Genomic DNA, 23,217 nt, shown 5'->3' on the forward strand with positions numbered 1-23,217 from the left:
GAAGATATCTCATCAAAATACAGCAAAACCTCTCCATAAGGATCCCCTCTATAAGGATAACCTTTCTATAAGGATATATTTTTCGATTCCAAAAAATTTTAAATCTAAAAAAGATCTATATTCTTAAAACTCTTTTATTAGAATATTCTTATATTTTTTAATTCCAAAATTATATATATATTTTATTAAACTAAAAAAATTATCAAAATTAATATAAATATATTAGAATTTTAAAAAAGTTCAATTGAAATTCAAAAATGTTATAGTATTAGCCTGATCAGAATTAATCGGAAGAAAATTACTATTATATTGGGATTAAGTAGAATCTCTATATAAGGATATTTCTATATATCCTTAAAAAAGACTACAAAAACCAATATTCTTATGGAAAGGTTTTGCTATAGTTCACCAAGTACTATCGACTTTGCGTAAATATCACGATGTATATGAATCTAAAGCTCTCTAGCCCTGGATTTTGTCTATTATATTTTTATTTCATTTCTAACTAGACAATTATAATGCATGGCCTATATCTTGTCGACTCTCTGTTCTCGAATTACTCCTTCCTTGTTCTTGTTCGCTCGAATTGCCTCTCGACCCAATGACAGTGACGGCTGTCGTATTCTTGATACGTTCTTCTCTGGGGTTCTTTTGCTCAGTTTTTACACTCACTTCCCTACTTTCCCATATTTCCAGCCTATCATCAACAGTTAGTTCATTTTCTAGGATGTCGACGACCGAATTCGGAAGACAGAAATATCTCAACAGAGACGTTGAGGGCACAAGGAACTTACCCTATTGCTGAACCATCTTGTGTACTTCCGTGTATTATTACATCTCTACTTTCACTTCTATACATCGAGTTGTCTCTTTTATTCCCGAATCTTGAACTGGTCGCGTTGGTGAAGTATCTCTTAGGAGCCGCTCTGCTCTTTGACTTGGTGCCTTCACTAGTTCCAGACCATGATCTCCAACCAAATAGTTTTCTTGCCAATGGCCAACACATCGGTATATTGGTCACGAACATCACAGTTGATGCTTCTCTTATATACCACTTCATTAATTAATATTAGTGTTTTGAAGACAAAGCAATTAATTGAACTTACGTAGGTCCACATCACACCAAAAGGATGCACGAAGGAATAATATTTATTAGCTGCAGCAGATATGATGGCAAATGTGCCAAGGGAGAAGACGCTGATGAGAAGCGCTTTCCTAAATAGACTGTTAGTAAGTGGCACAAACGAATGACAGAGACCAAATGAAGATGGGAACGAACTTCAGGGTAGGGAGCTGTGCCTTGATGACCATCGGCATTGGTAGAAACAACATCATGAGATCGGAACTGATGTTGAATGTTGCGTTTACTATCAAGTGATGAAGAGCTGTTGAGCACTGTTCTGTAATCTTCATATTAGTCTACGATCTCAGAGGAAAAGACGTTGCTTCAGACAAACCATTCGGAGTAGGGACTGCCCAATAGTTTGAGAATGGTCTGCACCATACCCCAAAATAAAGAATCTCCATGACCACCAAGCTTGTACCCACGTATGTGGCGACTAGTTTTACAACAAAATTGTGGGGTTTAATACCCTGCCTATATCTTTCATTAATATAGCCAACATGCGTTGGGGAAGAGGACAAACATCATCTGCATATACATTAACAACAAACAAGCTTTGCCACCCCAAATAGTCATGATCATTGACTGTTCCACTACGAGCACGAGTTTGCTGCCTTTCACACGAGATGCAATTGATTCAGGAGTGAGCTATTGAGCTTCTGTCAGCTCTCCAATTCGGAAGACTTTGGATTAGAACACGAACTTGTGGAATATCAGCTGGTGAGATGAGATTTGTATCTAAATTGAATACAATGTTTATAGATACCATGAGAGTAGTGTAGAAGAGCTATGATGTATGTTAGATCTAGAAAACTGACTTGAAATAGGCATCACTTACAAACACAACGAGCATAACATAATCTTGTAGTTGGTAATTCTTTACCGACCCAAGTTGTAGCCATCTCGAAATACTGAGAAGAAGACTCGTTAGTTCTATTCGCAACTGGTTCAGTTCCCACTGTGGCCGGGAGCACAGTGTCAACCTCAAATCGCGGTGGACAAAATGCTACTGTGAATGTGTGATAATACATACTATCTGAGGATTAGAATCAACACCACAAACGGGAACCAAGTCGCCGATTCCACCAATAGTGAGTGCATTTCGTGTTTCTCAGTCGTTTTTTATTCACGGTTCCCCTATGCAATATTCTGCAAGAGAATTCTCGTGCATGTACCGACAATTCTTATATCATGATAGGCTCGAACGAAGGAAGTATTAAGCGCACCAGCGAATTTAATTAGCGGGATGGCGATCGGGGCGAATTTTGGAGAGATAGCACATGAAATGCAAGATGAGAGGATGAGTAAAATAGCCAACTTTCAGTGGGAAGTTTATTCTTGTATACCAAAAATTAACATTTCCGGGAGCACGTTTCTAAGATGAAATGGAAGATCACGAGCCAGAGATAAGAGCGCGCTAGAAGCAATTTTGATACTTCTAGCTTGAACGTCAAAAGATTTGCTATGACTTTTAACGCCGAAAAGGGTTATTTCACATGGTACAGACTCTTTGCCACGATGCTGTAGGGAGTATGAAATCGCGTCTCTTCTTATCAATGACCGGGAAGATGGCTGTTGTGGGTTTAGGCGTTGTTGGCTTGATTGATGTGGTTTCAAATCTCGAGTTTCATTTGTGTTCGGGACGTAAAATTCGTATATATTCATTCGATCACCCCCGTCGTTCCCATAGATACGGGTGTCTAAATCTGAACCTCATCTCCCACTCTTCTCTTTCCATCACCTTCTTTACTTTATTCCATTCATACTTTCAACAAGGCCTCACTGAACTCCACTCTCCCCCCCAGATCGACACTCTTCGCCCAAGATCACCACTCATAATTTCGCTTCCCCATCACACAATATTCCCTATCGGATTATCCCATCAATCAGCACAGCCTTCTTTCTCACAACTAGAAACAATACAGATCTAGAAAATAAAACGTACTCGTGCGGCCAGAAAGTATGCAACTCCTGTCTCAATAGGATTAAACCACTATAGGGAAGCTTTTTAATACTTAAAAGGGATATAAGTTATTGAAATTTGTATTGAAAGTAGTAGGGCTTCAATATAAATAAGCGATTTAATTGATTCAATTTTTCAAATCATTATTTAATATAGTGAGATTAGAAAAAGCAGTGGATTTTATTGGCCTATTGAAGCTGATATAATGTATTTAGTGTCGGAGTTATATACTTTCTGGTAGCACGAGTAGTTTCAATTGGCTCATGCATCCCGCCCTATTCAGGGGTCTTGCTAGTACACAATACGCATTCCCGAACGCATTCTTGCTAAGCGAGTTGTGTTAGGGAGACTGGGCAAATTGACTGGTCTGGGTATGGAGATAGAGCGTAGGGCCAAGCCTCCCGGTTGGTGGCTTACTCCGTACCGTACTAACAGAAGTGGACATGCGGGTATGATGTCGGAGGAGGGAAAGGTAGATATGGTGTATTTTGCGCGCTGTAACGACACGTTTATCAGAACAATGAGAAGAAAGAAATCCAATGTAAATTCACTACAGATTTGTCTTGCGTAGGTAGATAACAATAACACAGCTGTGTTCAATATTGATTGATAACTTTGTTTACTAACAACAAGCAGAGGGACTCGACTCGGTTCACGATGCGAACTGTACTAATAAATCATTATCGAATTCTTCAAATAGAAAAAAGAAAACAATAAGGTTCAATAGGAATTTTCAGAACTTCAAAATTAAATAGTCCAAAGTTTATAACTTTTAAAATTTGGTGATTCACATTTTCAGGGTCATGGGCACTAATTGATGATTGGTGAGACTCAGGAGAGCAAGAGTCAATCATTACACTAAATAGCATCCACCGGTATAACATCATGTAAGCGAGAGGAAAAATACACCTTGATGTATACCACTCCCCATAATACCCAAGTCCCAAGTCCCAAGAGAATCAAGACATCTCATCATGTCAACAAATTTAATTTAATTATATTGATGCTCTTAAACTTTTTGGGGGAAGGCTCAGGATGTATGACGATGATCTTGGGTTTTTTGGAAGAGATGATTTACAAATTCAAAATAATCTTCTCGTAATGTACGGAGGGTGCCACTATAGGAAGGTGATAATCCGTAGGGAGACATACCTAGGTAGTTTGACAGTAAATAAGTTGGGGAAGATCGACGTCAACAAATTAGCTATATGGAGAAGTTCGGGTCGCTCGGAGGCATCGGAGGTGAGGTGCGCAATTCGGACAGTTATTCAATCTCCAGTACAGCCCATTATACGAGTACTTCTCCAACGGTGTTCGAGTAGTGTTGGGCTGGTTTTCACTTGCAGTATCCAATGAGTGATACACAAAGAATCATTACATTTCAACCGTAGTATATTACACGAAGTCCGACTCAGATGAATTTGCGATCAATGGGTTGAATAGTAGGCACAGCATCATCGACAGTGAGAGCTCCTTCAAGCATTATACACAGAGCGCTGATTTCGCACTAGATCTGTTTCTCGTCATAGATCTATCGAAATGATGTGCAAGTAGACTTGATCATTTCTAACTTCTACTCACGTCTAAAGCCCAACGCTTTTCTTCGCCTGATCCTATAATTCATACATATTTACACCCATTTTCATCCATGATCGTTTCCCTTCCCTTTATAATGCGCCCAATTCCTTCAATTTGGAGATCATTCCATCAACGTCGTCGACTTTACCGCCTCCTTGTCTTGGCGGTGGTTCTATATCCATGTTGTTAGTAGATATCCAGTATACCCACCCAGTGCTTGAATCATCAAATGCTTGTATAAAATGATTGACCTACCAATGACCTTCAGAGTCTTTAATCTCTTGGTACCATCGACGCCCCAGTCACCAAGTGTAGATTTCTCCAACTTCTTCTTCTTTGCCTTCATGATGCTCTGCAAGCTCGCATATCTCGGTTCATTCAATCTCAGATCTGTTGTGATAACCATAGGTAATTTGCCCCTCACCACATCCGTTCCGCCATCCACCTCCTTCGTAACCTCAACTATATCTCCATCCTTGAACTCCACCTTACTCGCCTGCGTCGCTTGACTCCATCCCAATAACCCCGCCAACATTTGTCCGGTTTGCCCCGCATCATCATCAATACTTTGTTTCCCCAAAAATACCAAATTGCTCTTCTCCTTCTCCACAACCTTTTGTAACAGTTTCGCTACTCCCAATGGTTCCAATTCTTCTCCATCTTTCATCTCAACCAGTAAACTGCGATCAGCACCCATAGCCATAGCTGTGCGTAGAATATCTTGCGATTTGGTCGGTCCAGCGGAAAATGCGAGGATTTCTTCGACGCCGCCGGGCGCGGATTTCTTCTCGCGAATTCGTACAGATTCTTCAATCGAGAGTTCGTCGAAAGGGTTCATGCTGTGTTTGACGCCATTGGTCTCGATGGCTGTCTGGGCTTTGTTGACGCGGGGTTTGACCTGTTGTGTTTGGGTTAGTTAGAGGCATTTTTTCTTTGCGCGGCGGAAATCAAGGGATTGGATTTGTCGTTGAAAATTCGGAGAGAGTGGGAATGCGGACCGCATAGTCAATAACCCTCTTTACGGGTACGAGAATTCTTAGGGCGGACATATTTATAGTAGGGGTATTGGAAAATTCGTCGTCGTCGTGGAAGAATCACAGTTTGAAGCTCTTGATGATGAAGGACCGACCGGTTTCGCTCGGCCTAAGCTTCCCCACACCAACCCGCTTCCTCGGTAGACTAGTATCACGTGCATGACAATTCCCGAAATCTTTGATATTGTGATGTTTCCTCTCAACTCTTCATTTTTTGTGTTTCTTTGGCGATGTTTACAGGTACGATATTCTTTGAACTAGTATCTGGTCTCAATATAAAATTGTTGACATTAAAAGAAAAGAAATTGTATGGCATTGTTTTCACCCATCGGCTCTACTGCACCTCCCTATCAGCTGTAAGCTGAATGATATCGACAGCATCAGCGTTCTACAAACATCTAATATGAAACAAACGATCCATTGCAAGATATCACGCAGCTGAGCGTACGTTCAATCGTATCGCCTGGCCTGGGTGGTAACTTTAGCTCTCATTGAGGTGATGTAATGTAGCCCTGTCGATGGACTACATTGTGTTTTGTATTTGCAAGGCAGAGAAATAGATAGAGAGGTGATCATTTTGGGATATTTAATGATAAACTGTTGCACGATTGATCCAACCTCATCAGAGATCCTTAACGTCATCATAAATATTAATATTAAAATCCCTCCTCAATTTCCAGTATAAGTAAGACAAGCGTCCTCGATCCCCGCCTTTGGCGTCGCATAATGTGTAACTAGGGTACCGTTTTGCTCACCTCCCAGTACCTCCACACTGCCCTCTTTATATTTAGGCCACTCCGCGTTGCTCAATCCATTCTCTGGATCCCTTGCGAATGCCAACCAAAGATCTTGCATTGCCTCACTAGTATCCTTCTGGAATCGGGTTCCGTCTCCACCAACATCAGCATATGTTCCAAAAATCATGGGCAGTTCACTGGAATGATACGCTCCCATGAAGGGGAGTGGCGAGAGATTACTAAAGTTGCCGGAATATTCAAAGCGGTAGGTTGTTGCGTTGAGAGATTGTCGGATTTGCGCTTCGGCTACGACGCCGCAACGAACGTGTAACGTAGCCGCTAATTCCTTTTCGGGGGTTGGTCCCTCGATGTCAGGAGGGCCAGAGGAGAGTGCAGCGGTGGAAGCTCCATCAATCTGTGGTTTGACATGTTAGTGGGCTTGATTCTTGGAGGGTTCCTTGTTGATGAGCAAGCAGGAAAGACGAGAAGAGAAAGAGCTTACCAAGTTATGTCCCAATATTTTGGGTAGCTTTGCGTAATGACCAGAGAGATATGCAGCAGTATAGTTCGCAAATGTGTTGTTGTTATCATTATACGACTGAAAAACCAATGCAGGCGTCTTGCCAGCATCAGTCCAATATTGAATAAACGCCTCGATATCAGCTTGTGGATAAGTGCTCATGCACTCAACCTGACTTGTGGTATTACCAGTGCATCCAAGCTCATTTGCCAAAAAGGTAAAGTTCGAGTGAGTGGTATCAGTGTAAACGGTATGGACACCCTGGCCCTCGACAGCGCCGGAATCTTGGATAAATCCAGTGACAATTGGATCATCTGGCTAACCGATGCTGAGAGCTCCAGTCAGAGTAGCTCCAGCAGATTGGCCCCAAAGTACCATGCGCGAAGTATCACCACCGAAAGCGGCAATATTGTCTCGAATCCATTGGAGGGCAGCTCTAGCATCAAAAATGTAGAGCCCAGCATTTTCGGTTGGTGTGTTTGGTTGACCGAAAAAGTTCAGTCTGTATTGCAATGAGACGACAATATGCGATTGAGTACGCTGGACCCAACGCTGTGGATTCTGGTAAGGTACAGATGAACCACCTGTGGTCTGACCACCTCCATAGATCCAAACGATTACGGGGACTTTGTCCTCGGTCGGGTACAATGGTGCCCAAACACTAACGCTTAAACAATCATCTCCGTTGACACCTTGAATAAAATATTCACGTCTCACGTCAGTGTAGACAGATGCAGGGGTTGCTTCATATTGGGGGCAATTGGGACCGAATGCATCGGCGTGGATAATTTGTTGCGCTGCGGACGCAGGAAGTGGTTGTGCTTTTTGGAAACGATTCTTACCGAACGTTGATTGTGCGTATGGAATACCCAGAAAGTGTCGAGTCAAGGGGACACTTTCGTTGATTGCACCATGAACTTATGAGAACATTAGTCAAATTTCTGCCTGGCTGTCAAGTTGATCCATATAGATTGCTTGATTGCTTACCAATTCCACTAGATGTTTGAACCACAAGCGGAGCTTTAATACTGAAACTATCCGAGTTATTCGTGCTTCTTGGTTTCAAGACTATTGGTCCTGCATTTGCAAGCAATGAACCAGAGCCAATAGCCAAGACAGAAGCCACAGCTTTAATCAATCCAATCATCTTTTCGGTGTTGTGAATGAAAAATCCAAGCAAAGCGACATTCACCACCTAAGAAGAAGCTCCGTCTGGTGTATACAATAGTAGATGATCTGAGAGATGCAGATGCAAATGAATGATCAGATAAGAAACCCAGGAGACATCTGGAGACCTTATATACACAATATGAGTCAAAATATAAATCGAGCTAATTGCCCTTTGAAGTTGAATTATCGGCAAGGTTGGAATATTACAAAAGCGGAGTTATACCCACCACTCTCGTCTTACCAATGGCTGCATTGATACGTCACCTTTACCTCATTACAGATACAGAGGCACTCCTTGTTTGTAGCGCGGGGCTACTAGTAATCACGGCTTAGACGGATATCACAATGTTGTATATTTCTAAATCCGTGGTGTGAAGTATGTATGCAAAGTACATGCATGCACCCAACTAAGATATAATTCGGAGTTATAAGACTTGATCAACTCACTTCCGTAGTGTTACTTTCCGCGATGCACTGACACACCTTAGTCTCCAGTTTTTGAGTTCCATAATCTAGGTTTTAATCCTGATTTTATTCCTGTGTCTTTTCACAGTATCATCGATGGATGAGCGGCTGCTCGGTGCTGATGCTTGAAAAGTGCATTTGGCCCCGAATGTAAGAGTTACGGCCATCGCTCACCGCACACCGTGACGTTTTGTGATATAATCTTTGCAAAATTCATATTTTTCTATACAAATTAAAATATTATATAATTAATTCAATTATTGATATTAAATTATAAAACTTTATAATCATAATGATTTGAATCATTATGATTATAAGAAAATCTTTAATTATTTTTAAATATTTTTATTAAAAAGTTATAAGAACTTTTAATTGAAAAAACTCAGAATTTTTAACTTGTAACGCTTTTCTCATATATAATAAACGAATTTTTCGAACTTTTCTTGAAATTTCTAACTGTCACGGGTTCAATACGTAGCTATATGGATGCCTTAGGCATCCGCTTTCCATATAGTCAGCACCTCTCCACCTTCTTCTTCACTCCTTATAGAATATCATATATCTTACCTAATACCTATCTCCTGCACCGTGATACTAACTTTAATCTTACAAAAATATTATTCTAAAAATATTTAAAAATAAATGATATGTTTTTAAATAATTTTGATGATTCTAAATCTTTTTATAATATAGTTTTTAATTTAATTTTTTATTATAATGAATAAACTAGGGTATAGAAAGGTGAATAATCTTATATTTTAGCTGGAAAAGCGTTACCTGTGTGGTGAGCGATGGCCCCAACTCTTATATTCGCTAGCAAGATTCGGTAACCATAACACGTGAGGGAGAGGTTCGGAAGTCCATAATTATCAGCAAGAAGCACTGGAAACTCTGATATCATCCCACCTTTGGTCCTAATAGCAAATTATTTTTGTAGAAACTATACATCCTCCAACACCCCGCCCTTATGCAGTATCAGTGCGTTTGCTGCATGCCATAGTAGTGCAGTTTTTTTTACGAAAGACTTTGAGGTGAATTCCCCGCATTCCGTTCTCCGCAAAACCCTACACCCCCGCATAAGTCGAAATGGGTTCGATAATTGGCTTATGACGGTGTCATGTCAGTGCTAGTTGAAGGGTGGGGGAAGTGGTAAGGGTTTAAAGCCCCCACTCGCGTAGACGCACCCTGAAATCGTGCCTTAAATCCCATTATACCCGATACACCGGTACACTAGCTCGGGACCGATACAAAAAGAAACCATAGGGAAAGCTTGCTAAGGTGGGAATGTGTTAGTTTAGAAAGAAGGGCCGAAAGCTAATGTATTGTTTATACAGTTGATGTGCTTTTGAGCTATGGAAGTATGCAGCCATGAGTACCGCAATGCTGATTTCTCAAGTCCCGCACAATTAAGTTCGGTTATGGGGAAGAACTTTACTCCGTATTGTAGTAGAAATTACGTGTGACCTCTGGAAACCTGGCAAACTTGGTCCATCGTGGATTAGCAATTGATTCTTTGACATTCACAAAGCTGAGAATCCCCGACTGGCATGAAAAGCCCGCCCGATGGTTCTCAAAGTCTCTTCTCGAGCTCGTGTCATTGAGAAACCTTATACTCTCCACAATGGCTCAAGGAGGAGGTAAAGCGGACTTTGGTAGTATGCCCCACCCCCACCTCGACCACTTTCCCATTGTTTCCAAGGGTTTTTGTGCGATTCGTGCTAAGTCGACACGCGGCAGACTAATGACTCCCTCTTGCTCCTAAGATCCTATTGCCCTTTTTTAAAGCTAGCTTAGCGATACCTAAAAGTCAATATTTGATTTAAGAAAGTAGATTTTCCTTGCTTATCTTAGTCTCTTCGCATCTTTCTACTCTCTCCTACGAGAATAATCTGTGCTAGAAGAATCTACCAATCCTTCACTATGGCATCGCTTGCTCTCCGTGCTGCCTTCTTCCTGTCCTTTGTCCCCTCCCTCGTCATTGGTCAGGCATCTCTTAATACCACGGCCATCCCACTTCCTGTTCCGGAAGGACCATATACTTCCACAATTACAGTATGAGAGCTTACCGACACGTCGCGGGCCAACCCATTCAATGGATCTTCCCCATACCGTCAGCTTGTAGTCAGCTATTATGAGCCATATCTTAGGGAGGATTGTGCTAGCATTGGCGAAATCGACTACATGCCAGCTGCCGTGGCAAAGTGGTTCAATGAGAACGATCTCCCAAGCCCTGATTTGACAACATTCTCTCAACTCAAATTTCCGATATTTGCCTTGAAGCACCAACCACCAAGCCTGATACGCCTCTTCTCATCTGGACTGGTGGTTTCTATACCAGTCGTCTCCAGTACGGTGCTATCGCACAAGCAATTTCTAGCTGGGGCTACAGAATTGTGACAATAGATCATCCGTATGATGCAGCAATTGTGGAATTTCTAGATGGAACCATCATCTACAGTGCGTACGCCAGCGGAGCCCCAACTGACGCGACTAGCGCGTATCTCCAAAGTATCCGTGTCAAAGACATTGAGTTCGTCACGGGTGTATATTCGGAAACTTCTGAGGTTGTTGGTCTATACGGACATTCCTTGGGAGCCTCATCTCAGACCGCTGTATTGCAAGCAGACACAACAGGCAAATACGTGGCAGGTTGCAACTTGGACGGTAAATTGCAACCCCCTGTTGGGCCAACTGGACTCGGTAACTCATCTGAGATCAAAAAATCTTACATGTTCTTTGCACATGATAATCACACTATTGCTAGTGACCCATCATGGACTGCATTCTGGAACACGACGGATCTTTTGACTCCAAAAGATCCTAGGGTATCTCTTGAACTCCCCAAGACAATTCATAACTCATTCACTGATCTACCGTTTGTTATCGATGTGGCTGGCGTTCGATCAGTCAATGAATCTTACTTCGAGACACTCATTGATACTATTGATGGACCTCGTGAGATTCACGGCATTACCTCGTATGTTCGTGAGTTCTTCGATTGGACTCTCAAAGGTATCGAGACGCATCCACTTTTAGATGCGTCGAATAGCTCTTTCCCAGATGTTCTTTTCGTTCGAAAGGCTGGTTATTAGGTCTGAATGATTATTCTCAGGCAGAGATGTATCATTTGTCGACATGAATAATGGATGGAAACGACCGCGTCTAATACATGGAAAGAGATATTGGAACCACAGCTCTAGGAAAGTAGAAAATTGCTTGAGGAAGTCATTAAAGCATTACATGGAAACTAAATCTACCAAAATATTTGATATTATTAATTCGTGAGATACTGAGGTTTAAATCTGATAATTCTTGGTCTGATTGACGTGCTCAGGTAAGCCTCACCGCACGGCTCTCAGCCACAAAGTCAACTCAATCGTTTATGCAGCCACCCCCTTTCTTCTACTTACACACCCATTATCGCTGACAATACCATTTGACTAGGTAAGCACATTAAAAATTACCTGATTACCGGAGAATATCCTCTCCTATTACTATGCTTCATCAAGATTCTAACTCTCCGTTAAGCATAGCCAGAATGTTCAACTTCCAGGTCTGAACACTTTCCCAGCCAAGCTCTTGGAACACACATTCATCATTCCCAGTGCTCAATCTCTCGATTCGTTCATTACCTTGCTGCTACTTCATTTTTCATCGGGATTAGCACCACCTCTTGCCCTAAACCCCAGAGATACAACAAGGATAACGAAGTACCGCTTATTCGAATGAATTATGTCGCGCCCCCTGATCTTCGTCATTGGTAATCATCAAATCTTACCAATACTGGTAAAGCACCATTCTTGATACAGCAGATTTGTCATACATTTGCGCAAATCTTCGCATCTCTTGCATGAGTTGTGGAGATGTTGTAGGAGTGTTGCTTTTTAATGCCTGGTGAAAGTGTGAAATAGTCAAGATTCTATTGTTCTTAACATCCAAAGCCTCGCCCGTTTCTTTGTTGCGATATTCTCGTTGCGAGATAACAGCGGTTTCAACACACAAAGCCATGATGTCTGACCCAGTATATCGATGTGTTACTTCCGCAAGCTTCTTTAGATCGACACTCCTATCTAAGGATTCTTCTTTTAAGAACATACGGAACATATTTTCTCTTGCTGAGATCGTGGGGAGTCCAATGTAGATTCGACAAGGTACTCGTCTCAACACTGCAGGATCAAGCAGGTGGGGTAGGTTTGTTGCAAGAAGTAAGAAAGGCGAGGTTGAATCTTTGGAGACGCCGTCTGCTTCCTGTAGCAGCTGGTTGACGAGCTTTCTCTGGTAGATTGACCCTGATCCACCTTGGCTACGAGAACTAAACAAAGAGTCCGCTTCATCTATGAAGATGATAGATGGGAAAAGCATCTTCCCGAGCTTGAACAAACTTGCAACGAGCTTTTCCGTCTCGCCAACATATTTGCTTTCCATCTCGGCGCCAGAGACGCTAAACATGATTGATCCAGAGGTCTTTGCAAGTACTCTTGCGAGCTGTGTCTTACCAGTCCCCGGAGGACCGTACAGAAGTGCGCCTCCAGCCGAGGTCTTAAGAATTCCACAGGAATCTTTTTGAGATTCTCCGAGTGAGATCAGATCTGTAATGCGGGCCTTGATATCTGAGTCAAGTTCGATGTTTGACCAAGTTGTATTAAGATCGCCTGTGAAAGTGTGAGAATTTTATTTTATGATCAAGACACGCAATGTGATGGCATAACTACCTGGACTGACAACAGTGTCGAGCAATTGGTACAAATGCTCGTCTTCTTGACTCTTCGATATCTGTTCCGCTATGCTCCAAGCCCGTCGGGGGAGCTTCGATTTCCACGGCGCTTTTTGATCATCCTCATCTTCGTGATTTTCGAGCCACTGCTTCTCTGCTTCACTTCGCTTCTCATATGTTTCCATAACTAGCTTCATAGAGTCAATATCCAGTTGGCGTTTCGCTATCGTTCTGGCGATAATCTCTATGTTGTCCCAAGGAAAGAAATGACGGCGCATAGCTCGCAAGGTAGCATCTGGAATGAAAGTCTCCCAATCTATAGCGTAAGGCTGTGCCAAAGGTGACATTTTTGCTTCTGGCGACATTCTAATGCAACGTTGTAGGTGTCTTATATTCTCTCTTAATCTTGCCTTCTCCTTATCTTTTTCGAGGAGTCTATACTGTGCCTGGCTTCTGGCAGTAAACATGCGCAGAATACCTTTCTGGGTGTGATTACTGATTGACTCAAGAATACCATCGTCATCTCCTCCTGACATCATAATGATTGTATCTTCTTTTGATAAAGTCCTGATAGCGGTTTGTAGATGTTTGAACACCTGAAGATACTTTTTGTAACTACAAAACCTGCCAACACCTGAGACGAGAATTACCAGCGCTGGTGATTCTACGTCCTCTTTATCTCCGGTTCTCCCCAGAGTATTCTTCAACAAATGAGACTCAATAATCTTTTTCAAGAGAGCAGTATACTGAGAATTTTCCACGTCGTCAATTTCCATTTCCTCGGGGTTATCAAGGAAAGGTTCGATTTGGTGGATCTTCTGCATTCCATGTCCTACTACCGACTCATTGCTTTCCAGCTGTTCATCAACCGACGACAGTTCCTCTTCATCTTGAGATAAAGTTGAACACATCTCGTTGCAGATTCCTGATGTCTTTTGATACATCAACTTGTGACGGAAAATGATACTGCCTGTCAAAACAGAAATCACCGTCAATAAAAGTATCGCGGCAAAAGTCAGAAGACCAAGGTACTGCGATAGGAAGAAGAGCCTGTCGGAAAACTTTCTTGTCCTTTTCACGCACTCGACTCCATATTCCTGGGAATTTGTCGTTCCAACGCTAGACTCACTGTTGTCAGATGCACTATCACTAGATTCACTCCTTGTAACGGGAGAAGACGAGCGTGATGTACTGCAGACAGAAGAAGCTGGGCAGCAGAGCTCCACACACATACACCGATCGTAGAGTAGATTGAGGTAGTGATCGTCACTCCTTTTTTGCCCATCTCGGTGTTCTGAATCTTCTCCGTTCCCAAAATGCTCTGCCAAATCTCTAAAATCGTCGATATTCAATTCAACCAAATCCGCTTGCACATCACTAGCAAACTTCTTTGCCACCTCTGCTAAGAATTCTTGGCCAAGAAAAGCATGGAACCCTCCAGGGAGAAGAAGTTGAACAGCATCAAGCGCAAACTTGGGAGTTTTGTCTGAACTAAAGGTCGATTTGAGGCCCTCAGCCTTTTGTTTTGGCATGATCAGGTTGAAAAGTTCATCGTACAAAAAAGAATCTAATTCATATCTTTCTTCTTGAAATGCCTGACCATTTGATGTCGTATCTTTGGCTTTTTCGGTAGGATTGGGCGGATTTGGCGGAAGGATGACAATTCGACGCAGTTCCTGGCTCAGCTCGGATGCAGTTTTGACACAATTGTCCATAAACCATGAAGGCATGGAGACATCTGAAATAACCTCCTCGACTCCATCTGCGTTCACCATGGCATCGACATCTACAGCCATACTTGTTGAGAGGACGTATCAGTGCTTAAACAGACACCGAAACAGCCAATTTTGAAGGTCGTGATACAAGAAATAAAGAAGAAGAAAAAGGTGAGAGATATAGGAGTGTGAAGAAGATTATTACGCTAGAAGCGTCGCACCTATCTTTCGAAGAGAGGCAAAAGGAAATGTAGCAAACAAAATAGCATGGCAGATCATGAAACTAGTCTTCTCTACCGTGGATGTTCTCCACATCCATTATATCTCTACTCACACTAATTTGTTGTCCATAAGCCCTAGATTATGATTGCAAGCATGTGTAAGATCTTAAAATACTTCGGTATACTATCAGCCCGTGTCTTACGGCCATTCGAGGGAATAAGTCAAAACAATCATTGATTTTCTGGTCGAGTAAAAAATGTCGAAGGCTGGCTGTAGTAACTAGTCAGTTTTATCAGCTAGTATTACTTCATCGGTGTTAGAACTAAGCGCTGCCGCCTGATCATAAGTTCACAATTTCTGTCACCTCTCCTTGCTTAACCTAAACCGACGTCACGAACTGAACTATCTTTCAGAGCCTCAACTTTATTGTAACATTACCGATCCCAAGATTTTCTTCGTTTAGAAATGCATATATATCATACCTCCAAAAATGTGCATTTTTGCGATAAAAATTGTCAAGAATAAGGCAGGAGGGCCCACACTAACTTACCCCTGGCTTTACTAACCAATCATACTGCAACACATTGATATGCACCACCAAAATTGTTAAATCAGAAAGCTCGATGCATTTGACTCACAACACAATACAGTTTCAAAGCTAGGACCTAATATTATCCTATCTTGGTGAGATGAGATGACATGTCAACATTGAGTGGGGAACCTCAGCCGTCATTCTTCGAGGTACGGGAGTATTTTTATCCAGACCTCTTTCTTCAATCATCGCAACATGAGACACAAAGAACCCCTAATGCACAATGAAACAAGATCGATGGATATGGCTGCTGCAATGAACCAATTTGGAGGTTTTCAAAATTCACCATCAATTCCCTCCATCATGGAACTCAATGAATCTATCAATAAATGCAACTGTACTGACCTTAAAGAGTAAAATATTATTGGAAATTACAAGCGGTATCTTGAAGCGTTCGCGTGCGGCACGTGTTTATCATTATTTGTTCGAGGCCGGGGAGTCTAGACCGCCTAGATTCCTCCTCTCATTAGTGTGCCCGGTTTTTTTGTCCAAAATGAGTCTTCTTAGACACTTTATGGTTTTTGATCTCTGGAGGTTGCAGCACGCCCCTTTCACGAACTTTCATGGAGTCCTGATGGTCTGCTAGTCACCTCTTCACAGTATAAATATTGATTTGGAACAGGTATACACATTCTTTGCTTCTAAATATACAAAGATTTACTGAATAAGAATTCAATTTGCTGTAACGAGATGACGCATTCACTATTGCTCGGTTGAAGGGGGCCGAATCTGATAAGAACCAGATCTTTCATCACATACTCCACTCTATTCACGTTTTCAATGAAACTTTTCAGATTGATGTTAAAGATAAAAAATCATGTTTATTATAGGGATAACGAGGGACAAATGAGTGAGAATATCTTACCATGGTTTTCGTTTTATTCGTAGCATGCATATATACCCACTTGCACGCCGACCACCAGTATATCAGAGCGGAGAAAGATATGGGAGCGACTTACCTCTTATTATCCTTGCGAGTTCTTGGCCTTGACAACGAGGATAATTACATTATGGATTCAAACGCCTCTCGATATTTTATAAGGACTAGTTTGCATCATCTCCATTACCTATTTCTGGGTGTCCCGAGGCATTCCGCAAGATGTCTAGAATATTTTGCGGAGGTCCTGCGGGTTTGTGTAGGTACGCTCTTCGCTTCTTCTTCTGCAGCATCTCTTATTCTTTTCTCTACTCGGACCTTGTCGGATATGAGCTGCTTACCATAGTAGTATGCTTCGGATGGGCAGCCAAGCCACATAAGATAGTCGACCGTGGGTAAACATTATTCTTGTCTCCAATCCAACTGGCTTTTCAACATCGGTTCGGAGTTGTTCAAAAAGCTCGGATTCGTTCTTGATGAGACATGCCTTTTCGACCAACTTCACGCATATGTTGAACCCAGTGTAAAATGCTCTCCGAGTCGAGAGTTCCAGGGTGGTGACGAAACTCGATTGTGCGTTTGCCAAAACTAGAAAGGAAAGGAGGGAGCCAAATTACTTATGTTAAAGCTCTGTATTTCTGCTTTCCAATTTCCCTAACTACTTGCCCATTATTAGTAAATGACAGAATACGATTTAGAACCTCAAGGCGTGTGAGCCTAGGATTGTAGCTACCTAGTTTTGAATCTCTGAGGGACTTACAAATGTGGGTTATCTAGCCGAATCTCAGGCTATTATAACAAAATCTGACGTTCGTAGGTCCATGCAATGGCCAAAAAGTTACGCAAGATGGCCAGTCGAAACCACGGTATCCAATGCCGACATGAACATGCAGCCCTGTAGTCGTTGACGCGAACTAAGTAACTATTTCTCAATTCTCTCACAACCGTTTCTACGGTCCTTCGAGTGACTTCATCGTAGTAGTAGGGAGGAGATGCCATTTCCATGCATATTCAAGATACTTTCTGACGTTTGAATTTTGCTGGCCCGGGCCAACGGTGAAGTCGGTTGTTCAATATCCAATCGATAGCAGCGGCTCTATTCACTTCTCCCACATTGCCATAGTCGGACTCCTTCACCGTCGCTGCATGCCAACTTCCTCCAATTTCCTCTCAATATCATAATTATCGAATCTTCATCCGCGAGAATTCTTGGATCTACCTCGCGAGGATCACTTGGATGAGGGTTTTCACCGCCCTTGGATATAGTAGCTAAGAGGAATTCTAGTTCGACACCAAAAGTAAGCCGTGACTCTGCTTCTGGAGCGATACTGTTGGGGTAAGCATCTTGATTAGAATGATTGATAAGATGAGTTTTGTGATGAATATGTCAGAAGGTACATTACCAAAACCAATTTCGGGAAAGTTGCAGACTTCTGATATAGTCAACAATCGGGTTGTTCTTGCACAGTTAACTGATTTTATGAAAGGGAAGCAAAATTCTTTCACAACATTCCAACAAAGTAACAACAGGTCTGACCATCCTTTTTCAGATACAAAGACAACGAGGACTATTTATAGCTAGAACTGAAGTTTCGCCAGCGACAAAGGATTGAGTTCTTTATCTTGTCGTGAGTAGAGATAATTCCTTGTTCTTTTAGAGTTGGCATCTTTGAGAAAAGTAAGTGTGAAATCCGTGATACTCTGGGGGTTCGAAAATGTTCAAGTCTGAGAACATGCATGAACTCATTTAATAGGCAAGTCCATTTCATCTCAAAGTGGACTGAATTGACTGTTCTTTACTTTGACCAAAAGTTTTTTGAAATCGATCAATTGATTGAAGCTTACATTGACTGGCAATCACGATGACGATGGTCAGGAATTAGTGCCGTTTATGCATTAGTCTCGTAGCCTAGATCCATAGCCTACAAGATCAGATAAGTACCAATTCCAAATAGCCATTGGCACCGAATCAAAGCTAGATAATTGGTACTTAATTGTAGCCATTCATATCACAGGGCAAAGCTATAATACTAGCCCCGATGCAAGATGCTACAATTTCATTAGTTTGATCGTTACAGCTTCAGATAGAATAACCCTCTTTACTGCAACTATCGAAAAGGTTCCTTTGAATGATGAGTATCAAAAAATGATATTCTTGGTATGGAGAAATGAGCAGAGAAACCGGGGAAGGGAAAGTTAATGGGAACCTAGTGCAGAATGGTGATATTTAAAGTTTGACTTGTACCACGCTATAATTTAGCTAGAGTAAATTAGTGAGCAGAGTGATATCATATACCTAGGTATATATAAGGTTACTGCCCCTCCATCACCCTCCTCAAAACACCCTTTCCCTTAACGAACAGAAACCCTATAATCTTTGGGACAGCGATCAATGCAATTACTATCATCGTGATAGCAGCGACACAAGCATTGATAATCTTTACAATCCCGATACCTTTTACTCTCAAGACTGACGAATTCTAGGAAACATAAATCAAACACCTCTTTAAACCCTCTGAAAGTATCATTACTTATATTTGAAACGAATCCGTTCAGTATTGTAGTAAACATTATCTCAAAATGTGCAAAGAGTTGTATATATATCACAGGTCATGCGGTGGCGATGGTACCAAGCCATGCATCTGTGATAAGTCATGTCCGTACTACGAACCCTACTTCGCAAGTACCTGCGACTACACTTGGTTAAGAGGAGATGATCTTACTAAATGCAAGGAATGCCCCCGCAGAGCCATGGATGACAAAGAAATAAGGAGGGGGAGATTGTGCCCGTCGCCGCGTGTCACAACTGTCTCGGACATGAGACTCACATGAAGGGCGCTGATCTACCAAAGGCTGATCCTAACCATCGCTCAGCGATATTACTAAGAGCAATGGAAATGAAGAATCAGTCTGAACATTCAACATTTCCAGCGAAATCTTCTCAAGCAAAAACCTCCTTTAGCAAAACCTCCTCTGAAGAGAAGACCAGAATTTGCAGAGTACCTTGGGCGAGTTTTGGCAAAGAAGATGTAACAATTTGTGGTGAAGTTCGTTCGAAACTTAGCCTCATACGCCGCAAGATGGAAGGTGAATGGCAAACTGACGGATATATTCATGCCCGCGTGGGTTATATATCGTTCATCATAGATGATTTGTACGGGAGCGTGTTCAATTGAATTGACCATATTAATGGTCCCAGCGATATGTTACGAAGATGGAACGAGCAGAAGAGGGGTTGTTATGGAAAGGGTTGTAATCGGAAGTCGTTTGGAAACGTGAGTTTAGTGTCCGACTTCCTTCCCCTTTACCATTTCCCCAGAGACGATACATATGATGAATCGAATTGGATCTAGAACGATCAACTCGATACAATTTATCGATTAACAAGGGAGATTTTGTGGGAGAGGTAGAAGCAATTAAGAACATGCTTGTGATAGCCAAGGGGGGAGGAAGAAAGGGAGGTAAAACAAAGCGGTTGGAAGCAGGAGGAAGGAAACAAAGGAGTAAAAGATACAGCGTAATAGGAGAATGGGTGATAGTAGAGACAGACTTTCTTTATTTCTCTATCGGAGACCCAAATCATTTGCTCAGATAGCCCTTGACAAATATGCTGTCCAATGCCGCCGGCCTGCTGGATGAATGGAATTGCTTCAATTCACCAGGTCTGGCCCTCAGAACATAGCCAAAATGCCATAAGCATCCAATCCACGACCAAATTTTTTCAAAAATATCTCTATAACGCTGCTGCGCCTGAATTATCTCAAGGTCAAGAGGTTTCATACTCAGCTTACCCCGCAATCAATTTTCGACGAAGCTTAATCAAAATACTGGTCGGAGTGGAGCGACTTTTTCGCTGTGAATAAGCTTAATTATACCATAGCAAAATATCTCCGATATCAGTTGAATCCACAGCGCGAGCATTGATACTTGAACGGTTGTCGTGATTATGCACGACCTTGCAGTCCAGACTTCTAAAAAGCAATATCATGTAACAGGACCCATCACCCACCTCTCGTTTTATGGTCGGTGTTTCCTATTTTTGACCACACACGAAACCATGAACTTGACAAGAGAAATCTTTTCAATACATGCGGAATGACATTCTCCCAACAAAAACAAACATGGCAGTGTTACTGCACCGTCGGAACCAACCTCCTGAAAAGAAAAACTTCAATTTTATCTCAAATTACAAAATCTCGAATTTCATTGGATCGCATTCCAATACGCGTATTCGGAAAACCTAAGCTGCAGATGCAACGCCCCACGATCCCTTAAGGCTGCGCTAACTCAATTGAGTAATCTGCATGAGTTTTGGGGAAATGCATTGAGCGTATCGACGTATACCGCTGTCAAATACTTCCATATCTTCAAATACGCGTATTTGATAAGAGGTAAACAGAAATCACTATCGATTTTTCTTTTAGCAATAGTCGAGAATTCTCAAGATGTTGAGAATAAAACCTATTGATAACCTCGAGTTGGAGTTGGAAGTCCATCTCCAACTCTTCCCTTTTACATCATACAATTTTGATCGTTCATTGAGAACAGTCTAGAACACCCTTCATATCAACACAACTACACGAATACCGACTTCCTACTTCTTCACAATGGCGAAACTCGAACCCTATAGTGGAGATTACTATCTCTGGAACTACATTCCGTCTATGACTGCAGCTGTCATCTTTATAATTCTCTTCATCATAACAACCGCTTTACATACCTGGCGTATGTTTAAGACTAAGTCCTGGTTCTGCACAGCATTTTGCGTCGGAGGCCTCTGTGAGTACCTCAACATCTCCCTTGAGATATGAACACATACTAATCCTTACAGTCGAATTCATCGGTTACATCGGTCGAGTAATGGCCGTCAACAGTACCGGCACTCTCATGCCATATATCATCCAAAGTTTCTTCACTCTCGTTGCTCCAGCCTTCTTGGCCGCATCGATCTACATGACACTCGGTCGAATTATGCGATATGTCCACGGAGAACATCATTCCCTCATTCGGAGCAATTGGCTTACGAAAATTTTCGTCATCGCAGATGTCTTGTCATTCTTCGTGCAAGGAGGATCCTCCGGGTTGATGTTCAATACCAGCACTGCCAGTATTGGTGAAAAGGTCGTGTTGGTCGGTTTGTTCATCCAGATCATAGCTTTCGCCTTTTTCTTGTTTACTGCTCTTATATTCGAACGCCGAATGAGAAGAGAGCCCACAACGGAATCTTTCGTTGTTGAAGCAAATTGGATTCATCACTTGCATTGTCTTTACGTCATTAGTGCTCTCATTCTCGTTCGATCAGTCTTCAGAGTTATCGAGTATGCGGCGGGCCAGAAGGGATATCCTCTAATGCATGAATGGACTTTGTACACATTCGATACAGTACCAATGTGGATTGTCACTGTTATCTTTTTTATCTGGTATCCGTTTCAATTTAAGGTACAGGCAGGAACTAGAACATCTCCAAGAGAGGCGGGAGTAGAGGCGCAAAATGTTCAATTGATGAATGGTGCAGAGAAAAAAACGAGGTAGCAATACTCAGACAAGAGTTTATGGTCCTCGAAGCATGGTATGAAGATTTTATGATGAAAGAGGCTGGCACCACATGCTATAGAGTCAATGAGATAAAGATTTAGGGTTGGGATTGGGATCTACTCTCACTGTTATGATTGTATTGGGTTGTCTGGGCAAGACATTTGGTAAACAGGAGTCTGGAGTTATTCACTATAGCAACTAGATGAAATAGTTTTGCAATAAGGATTGCAATATAGAACCTTTGCAAGGTAACATCTGTAGCCAATTGAAAAGTAATGAGATGAAACTAAATCTCTCGCACCCAATGTCCACATTTTCTTGTTCCATAATACAACGTGTACATATTGAGTAACTGTTTGTTTGAAGTATTTCCATCCATGAAACACTATTAAAATGTCGTCAATAAATGTTTGATATTGAGAAAAAAATTGAGATATTGAGGAACAGATAGCAGCAGTAGATAAAACTTCAGGTGGATAGAAAACAAGATATCCAATTCATCATATCAATTGTGAGTTTTCCCATTTCCTTTCGCATCCGACAGTCCGAAGAAACTTCGCAGTGATAATTTGCAGTCCCATTTCCGACACCAAACACCCGCAGAATCATTGAAATATGCTTTCATTCTGAAGCTGAAATTCCTGTAAAACTTTCCATCTTATGTTTTTAGAATTTGATAAATCACCCATTTTCGCTTTCAAACGAGGCCCGAAATCATCTTTGAAGATTGACCATCACAAATTCGAAAAATTCTTGCCCAGATGAGTAGTGGATGAATAATCGAAGGCGATGCTCAATATTTGGCATATGAGGTCAAATCCCCGTGCTAGATTATGTGATGGTGTACATTCGCTTCCCAGCCTCGTTGATTCCGTATATCTGGTGATCCCTTTATATAATGACAAATCATTATCGCGTAAAGGCTCAAGACTTCTTCGTACATCCTCAAGAAAAATTTCCAAATTACCCGCC

The 23,217-nt window shown here is 41.7% G+C and overlaps 6 protein-coding genes across 6 annotated transcripts; 2 read left to right on the plus strand and 4 right to left on the minus strand.

The window, feature by feature from the left end:
* Window positions 1-513: 513 nt before the first annotated feature.
* Window positions 514-2,400, minus strand: EAF02_000756 (uncharacterized protein; the record flags this gene model as incomplete). The annotated part of the gene is made up of 9 exons (XM_038896804.1): window positions 2,157-2,400; window positions 1,962-2,034; window positions 1,827-1,910; window positions 1,647-1,771; window positions 1,458-1,597; window positions 1,280-1,400; window positions 1,107-1,215; window positions 795-1,054; window positions 514-697 (listed from the first exon to the last, which is right to left on the minus strand). The coding sequence occupies exons 1-9, from the start codon at window positions 2,222-2,224 to the stop codon at window positions 514-516; spliced, it is 1,164 nt and encodes a 387-aa protein (XP_038763663.1). The 5' UTR covers window positions 2,225-2,400.
* A 2,014-nt stretch (window positions 2,401-4,414) lies between these two features.
* Window positions 4,415-5,776, minus strand: EAF02_000757 (uncharacterized protein). The gene is made up of 3 exons (XM_038896805.1): window positions 5,663-5,776; window positions 4,920-5,562; window positions 4,415-4,836 (listed from the first exon to the last, which is right to left on the minus strand). The coding sequence occupies exons 1-3, from the start codon at window positions 5,711-5,713 to the stop codon at window positions 4,754-4,756; spliced, it is 777 nt and encodes a 258-aa protein (XP_038763664.1). The 5' UTR covers window positions 5,714-5,776; the 3' UTR covers window positions 4,415-4,753.
* A 591-nt stretch (window positions 5,777-6,367) lies between these two features.
* On the minus strand, window positions 6,368-8,102 carry EAF02_000758 (uncharacterized protein; the record flags this gene model as incomplete). The annotated part of the gene is made up of 4 exons (XM_038896806.1): window positions 6,368-6,850; window positions 6,938-7,239; window positions 7,279-7,872; window positions 7,943-8,102. 4 exons carry the CDS (start codon window positions 8,100-8,102, stop codon window positions 6,368-6,370), a joined length of 1,539 nt encoding a protein of 512 aa, XP_038763665.1.
* Window positions 8,103-10,510: 2,408 nt separating this feature from the next.
* Window positions 10,511-11,682, plus strand: EAF02_000759 (uncharacterized protein; the record flags this gene model as incomplete). The annotated part of the gene is made up of 3 exons (XM_038896807.1): window positions 10,511-10,642; window positions 10,706-10,937; window positions 10,994-11,682. The coding sequence occupies 3 exons, from the start codon at window positions 10,511-10,513 to the stop codon at window positions 11,680-11,682; spliced, it is 1,053 nt and encodes a 350-aa protein (XP_038763666.1).
* Window positions 11,683-12,364: 682 nt separating this feature from the next.
* EAF02_000760 (uncharacterized protein) lies at window positions 12,365-15,100 on the minus strand (the record flags this gene model as incomplete). The annotated part of the gene is made up of 2 exons (XM_038896808.1): window positions 12,365-13,242; window positions 13,303-15,100. 2 exons carry the CDS (start codon window positions 15,098-15,100, stop codon window positions 12,365-12,367), a joined length of 2,676 nt encoding a protein of 891 aa, XP_038763667.1.
* A 6,217-nt stretch (window positions 15,101-21,317) lies between these two features.
* On the plus strand, window positions 21,318-22,242 carry EAF02_000761 (uncharacterized protein; the record flags this gene model as incomplete). The annotated part of the gene is made up of 2 exons (XM_038896809.1): window positions 21,318-21,489; window positions 21,542-22,242. The coding sequence occupies 2 exons, from the start codon at window positions 21,318-21,320 to the stop codon at window positions 22,240-22,242; spliced, it is 873 nt and encodes a 290-aa protein (XP_038763668.1).
* Window positions 22,243-23,217: the final 975 nt, after the last annotated feature.

This window comes from Botrytis sinoallii (assembly GCF_014898435.1).
Source record: "Botrytis sinoallii strain Bc 23 chromosome Unknown BSIN_001, whole genome shotgun sequence".
Classification (NCBI taxonomy): Eukaryota; Fungi; Ascomycota; class Leotiomycetes; order Helotiales; family Sclerotiniaceae; genus Botrytis; species Botrytis sinoallii.

Coding starts and splice junctions, on each gene's coding strand:
- EAF02_000757 (XM_038896805.1), bottom strand. CDS start 5,713: ATGTCCGCCCTAAGAATTCTCGTACCCGTAAAGAGGGTTATTGACTAT. Junction 5,563..5,662: donor AGAGGGTTATTGACTATGCG/GTCCGCATTCCC, acceptor CAAACACAACAG/GTCAAACCCCGCGTCAACAA. Junction 4,837..4,919: donor AAAGACTCTGAAGGTCATTG/GTAGGTCAATCA, acceptor ACATGGATATAG/AACCACCGCCAAGACAAGGA.